At 36.7% G+C, this 6,449-nt stretch overlaps 1 protein-coding gene across 5 annotated transcripts in view; it reads right to left on the bottom strand.

The window, feature by feature from the left end:
• LOC123977131 (major histocompatibility complex class I-related gene protein-like) overlaps positions 1 to 5,960 on the bottom strand; it is a 17,317-nt gene extending 11,357 nt beyond the window's left edge. For all 5 annotated transcript variants that reach the window (XR_006826533.1, XM_046059661.1, XM_046059660.1 and 2 more), the window contains exons 1-2: positions 5,827 to 5,960; positions 5,353 to 5,619 (exon numbers count right to left, since the gene is read on the bottom strand). Coding sequence is in view for 4 of the 5 variants with exons in the window: in XM_046059661.1 (XP_045915617.1) it covers positions 5,353 to 5,619; positions 5,827 to 5,875 (316 nt within the window). In the remaining variant the exon portion in view is untranslated. The remainder of the gene's footprint in view (positions 1 to 5,352; positions 5,620 to 5,826) is intronic.
• Between the last annotated feature and the right edge of the window lie 489 nt (positions 5,961 to 6,449).

Genomic DNA, 6,449 nt, shown 5'->3' with positions numbered 1-6,449 from the left:
AAACCCCCCCCCCCCCCCCCGATGACCGCTAGCATATCAGAGGCACTCGTCTGCAGTAACTCTTGAAGAACAGCATCTGTTAACAAATTAGACAAGAGATAAGGTTACACAGCATATCCATACAGCTTTTTCTTCTCTTCTCCCAATATTGCAATTGCAATTAATATGCAATTATTTTTCAAGCTATTTATCTTTGATATCTTTCAAAACTTATGCACTGAATGAAGGAATAACATTCAGCTCATTTAGGCATAATGTTAATAATGGTTAGAAAGGGACAGAGTAAAGTGGGTTACTTTCTGAGCAATGGTGGAGAAGTAGTATCAGTATATAATAATTTCAGAGCAAGATCATTTGAGAGTCAAGTCATGGCTTTGAATAATATATAATATCATCAGGAAGGCCTACCTATGGACAACAAAAAACACTTATCTCAGTTAAAATCTCAAGAAAAAAAGAATTTTCTGTGTCCCCATAAGCAAACAAACAAAAGAAAGAAGTTCAATACAAAAGTGTAACATGTATGTCGACAGTGTATGACATTGCGTGCGCTGATCGCCACAATACACTAGCCTTACTGTACTGTACTGTTTTTCTGTTGTGCATTTTCCCTGTCTGCTAAAGTGGTGAAGGGCCCAACGATTTCACCCGCTACCGCCAACCATTTGGCAGATGGCACGTGCTAATTTCATTCCCTGTTTGACTAAGTTTCCTCAGTGTCAGGTTCTGTCAAGCCTGAGGTCATTGTACAACGAGTCAAGGTACAGCATAGCTTGCCAAGCTGATGCTTCCCCTGCAGACTGCTGCACTGCACTCTCGTGTGTCATGTGACCCGAGTGTAATCGCTGCCTTTGCAAGTAGAAAATCTTGTTTTATCAAATCGCGATATCGCAAATGCAATTAATCATTCAGCCCTATATGGGAAGGATGTGGAATAAGGGGCTGTGCAGTATAATCGATTTAATGTTTCTTTCTCTTTTAAAAACTTTATCCAACGTGTTATTAAATTTAAAACAAAACTTTGATCGTGTGTCTCTTCATTATACTCCCACACAAAAAAAAATGCTATTTTTAGTGATCAAGCAAACTGTTTTTCATTATATTCACATCAAATCTGATGTTCAAATATTTTGCTCATGGATAATGGTTACTAAATAATGATGCTTGTCCATTGCTTTGGATGGCACATACATTGGTGGTTAATTTGCCTAACCTTTGCAGGTCTTTAGACCTCCATGGAAACGCACACAATGGGCTGAAGGAATCTTTTAGCTCCTTGAAAAGTGGCTCTTGAGACTAAAAGTCCCGGGTGCTTATGGTGGAAAAGTGGCTTATGTCTACATCTTTTTGTTTGAGCTATGCATCTATTACTTTACTAATTGTATTTCTTAAACATGAGGAAAAAACTAATTTCCCTATGGACAAATAAAACAATCCTGAGCAGCAATGTTGTTGAGCAAGGATGAGCATCCTGAAGGTGTTTGTTTGCAGATTTGCCTGCTTTTGCCACCCTTTTCTCTGGTTCCTCAAAATGTGTTGCAGCTCTTGCTGAGGAAACACAGAGACACATGACAAGGCCCCCCGCTATGTGAGGGAACTTTAAAAGCAGAACTGTCAGTGCAGTTTGGGAAAACCATGCCACGCTGCTCCAGTGTACGGAGGACATACAGTACACGCAACAACCAGGATGGGCTGGTTGACAGCTCACTATTCCCACAATTTGTCCTTTCATTCCCTTCATCTGAGCTTGACTTTGCCGTGAAGTCATGGCCTGTAGCAAGAGACTGTATTGTAGTTTTACTGGTATGTAACCTAGCTTTTGAAATGGTTGGTGCCCCAATTTTTTACATATAAAAACACTACTGATTAGCATTGAGGAATTTTATCAATATGGTATGCCAATATTGGAACATTCATAGTAAAACATACATTTAACAATTACTGGTGCTGCTACTATAACAAAAATAAAATAAATCACAGAAACTTTGTTAGTAGACTACTTACTATATAACTCAAGACAATTACATGTTAAATGTAATGGCCCGCACATCCAGCTGTCTTTTCTAGCTGTTTTGGTGAAATTCATAAGCTATGTTTATAATAACCAGTTGTAGTCACCCCTCATGAATTGCGTCTCAAATCCTCTCCCTCCCCATGATTCACATGACTCTCATTTTCAGGTCAGAAAATCAAATTCCAGTTTAATCTGGAAAATCACATCCCTGAACATGGATGGATACTAAATGGATAATGGTACTTAAGTTCAGTACAGGGAAATCATGCCTAATGTGAAAACACCTAAAATCAATGTCAACCCCTCTGACCCCAATGTGAACACCTACCATGGTTTTGTTCATCTGGGGTGGCATGCTGTGACCAGTCTTATAATTCATCAGCATCTACAAGGAAGAATGGAATACCAGGCATTTAAAAAAATTAAAATAAATAAAGATCAGTCATTAAACCCCATTAATTTTTCAATTACAACAGCCATTTATATAAAAGGGATGCGTTATCCTACCATAGGAGTGATATTTCAACATTTTTCAACATAACATATTCGGGTTTCAATTGTAAAAGTGACACAAATCTTTACAATGAAACATTACAGGAGAGGTGGAATTATGGCTTGAGTGAATCACTTTTTTGATTATGTGACAATTATGTGATAAAGTTTTCCACACAGTTGTCTGTAAGATCTACAACCTTTTTCCGACCTATGTTTCAAAGCTCCATTATAAATGTACTTGCCGATCTCTTGGTTATGGATAAACCTGATTCTTCATCCAAGTTGATGCCCTAAAACTTAAAAAAAAATAAAATAAAATTTTTTAAAATAGATCTGTAAAAAACAGAAAAAAAGATTTTGTCTCAGAGAGTACACAACAGCTAATAAAAAAATAAAATAAATACCACACCAGTTGATGTTGACATTAACTATTATATACTACCTTAATAACTAACAATAAGCGACATGCATAAAGAGGATGGTACATTCAAAAGGGGGATGGATTCTGTCCAATTTCTGAAGTGTTCGCTGTTGTAAGGGAACTATATTGTTTGGGATTTTAAACAGGAATCTAATATCTATTTTGTATTGCAGTAAAAACATCAATAAATGTCTCCTTCAAACTTTCAAGTTTCATCAAGACAACTTTATAAACAATGACTGTATAGAGAGCCTAAGTCACCCACTTCCACTTCCGCTCTATGAACCTTATTTCAGATAAAACATGCACAGTAGTCAATGGCGAAAGAAAACAAATTTTCTTTATCCTGTTTGAAATGTGCCCTGAATTACACATATGATGTTTGTCAATTTTGTAAGTTAAGAAAGTAGCATTTTTTTGTGTTAAATTAATTTAGCTCGCTAGTTAAAGCTGGAAAACAAACAATAGTGGCATACCATACTAGTAACGTTTGTATGTTAAAATCATTTCACTACTGTTTTGGAACTTACCTCCCACGAATAGCACTTTGGCTGCAACTGGCTTCGACTTTTGTTGTGCTCTCCTTTGACAGCCCAAATCACCTCTATTGAGTCTTGCTCCGACTCAACGTCTTCCCTGCAGGTTACTGTAATTTTTATATTCCTGTATACATCCCGCATGATGAATGTATTTTCTGCTCAAAACAACCCGTCCTTAAAATTCAAACATTGTTAGACCCTTCGATTTAATATCTTTGGGAGTCGGGGTGCTCAGTTTCAAATATATATTTGGCTTAATTGTGACTGGATGTTCATTGGTACCCATACTGCACACTGACTGGATGTGGTAGCAGTGCTGGCCAAGTCCATTGAATAATTTATTATTATTTATAACAGTTTTATTATTATTTCTAAAGAATACTAGTGAATAGATCTGATGTGCAGGGTGGGATAAAATATTAATATAAATAACAATATAACGTAGCTAATGGATAAATGGGCCTAACATTTATGAAGTACAACTTCACCATCTTCTGTACCGTCTTGAAATTGTCTTTTGTCTGAGACATTGGATATAGGCTGTACAAGCAGTACTTTAACATCACTTCAATAAAGTAAACAAGTGTACTAATACTATGATAGCTAAGCATACAACTCAAGTAGGCTACACTTATTATACATGTACTAAAACACTACATTAAGTATTTCAGATATAGTACATGTATTTAAAGTTAACTTAAGTACTCCTCTTGAAAGTAAGCTATACTACAATACTTTTAGAACTTGTTACACTTTTCAATAAATTACTACTATTAGTAATTACTTTGGTAATTGGTACTACTAAGTATTTGCATTTAATATACTTTTTGGAAAATTAAATGCCCATTTTGAATTTGATGCCCTGAACACGTTTTAAAAAAAGTTGGGACAGTGGAATACGAAATCCCAGAGAGGCTGAGTCTTTCTCAAGTAAAGATGGGGAGGGTTCACCTCTCTGTGAAAGTATATATTGGATGTCTGTTTCATGTTTCAATATTTTTTACACATCAACAATAGCATCGTCTGTGGTTCATCTGCCAAAGCCCTAAACAAACTTCAAGACATCCAAACTCTGCTGCCCGCCTCCTCACCCGCGACCACATCACCCCTGTCCTCCAGAATCTCCACTGGCTCCCTGTTCCCCAACGCATTCAGTACAAAATCCTCCTCCTCACACACAAAACCCTCCATAACTAGGCTCCTTCCTATCTCACAGACCTGCTCCACTGCCACGAAACAATAGTTAAAGTGCTATTAGTTATAATTTTATGTAATAATAAAACTTGGCTCTAAGTCCTAAAATACTATTCCAACTGAATGTATATAACCATATAATACCACAGTATTTACCATAGGCCTACAGTTTACAAGGTACAAGGTTGTTTATTAGTTATTATACAGCACAAGGCTGCATAACGAAACAAAATTTGTAGTTCCTTCATGCTACACACACACACACACACACACACACACACACACACACACACAACATAGCCTACAATTAAGTGTTATACCATATTAACACTTATAAACCATATGAAAATATAGTAACAAAATAAAAATATACACAGTTACAGTTATTTATATACATATATAGACCTATACACCACAAACATGTGTCATAATGTGTCAGCAACATAAATTAGTATGGTAAAGTTAATTAATTGAAATAACCCCAAACCTAATGAGCAGGCTCCATTAACTAAGGTTACATAAATCAAGAATAAACTGGCTGGACAATTTATCATATTGCAATCTGCAGGAAGGAGATGTCAAGCATTACCACTATGGCAACTTGAGGCCCTATAGAGGGGCACACAATCGTGCACAACAGTTAAAACGTGAATATGTAGCCTATAAACAGTAGTCTAGATTTACTATACCTTCACTTATGTTGAAGAGTTGCTTAAAACTATGAATCATGGCTTTGAAGAAGTTTGGCTGACGTTGAAAACACTGCTGAGTGTACCTCTGCCAATGCCCAGGATCATTTTCGAATACTTTTTTCACCCAGTCCTGTCTTGTTTCTGCTATCTTTCTGTTGCTGTCGCAGTAACCTGTTTCAGTGCCATCAACCTCTCCTGTACCCACAAGCTGGAAGTCTGAGACTCCAAAAGATGCAGTGAAGAAAAACTTCAAGGAGTGTTTCACTGTGGGACAAATAACGTTTACATTCAGTGTAAATACACACACATTAACCACACTCATCATAAACATAATGTATTCTGTGTGAGTCAGCTAAAACATAAAGTTTTATGAAGCTGATGTATAAGTGAAACTTAAAATCTCGGGGCGTGTCCTTGATGCAGGATCGACATACAAAGAACTTAAAGTAAAGGATTAAAACGTGATCTTACCACCGGATGAAACGTGACAGAAGAGAAGCAACAAAAATAACTTTTTCATCTTGTTTGAGAAAGACGTGTGGGGACATGACCGAGCTGCTTCAGCTGATCTGTCTTCTATCAAATGTTTTCCCCCCGCGGAGGGAGGTGGGCGTGTTTCTGTTCTGACTGGAGATGGACGAATGGTTCTGTAGGAGCTAGCAGACATTAGCTTATTTTTGGCCATTTTCAGTTTCACAGGTTCACAGATTGATTTTTATAATATGCTTATTGTTAATGGATTGGAGGCACAGCAGAGTACAGGACATCAAACATACTATAGGCTAATATAACTGAACTACAACAAAAAGAAATAAAGTTTGAGTTATATTCTCCATTCTGTACATGGGTTTTCCTCAGGTTGAAAGTATTTACAAAAGAACAAGAACTTTAGTAATTAACTACATAAAGGTTATACCTTTACAATTGCCACCACAGTAAACAAACATCAATAATATTTTGAGAACACCAGGTCATCTACAATAGATTCACATCAGAAACATGATCAAAGTCTACCACCTTGTAAAACAGGGACATTAAATGGCCCGTCTCTATATTACCTTCCAAACACCGTTAATATCTATATAGGCCTACTA

The sequence above is a fragment of the Micropterus dolomieu genome, linkage group LG09 (assembly GCF_021292245.1).
Source record: "Micropterus dolomieu isolate WLL.071019.BEF.003 ecotype Adirondacks linkage group LG09, ASM2129224v1, whole genome shotgun sequence".
NCBI classification, from domain to species: Eukaryota; Metazoa; Chordata; class Actinopteri; order Centrarchiformes; family Centrarchidae; genus Micropterus; species Micropterus dolomieu.
Note: the sequence above shows the minus strand (reverse complement) of the source record. Positions and strands in the feature narration are given on the sequence as shown.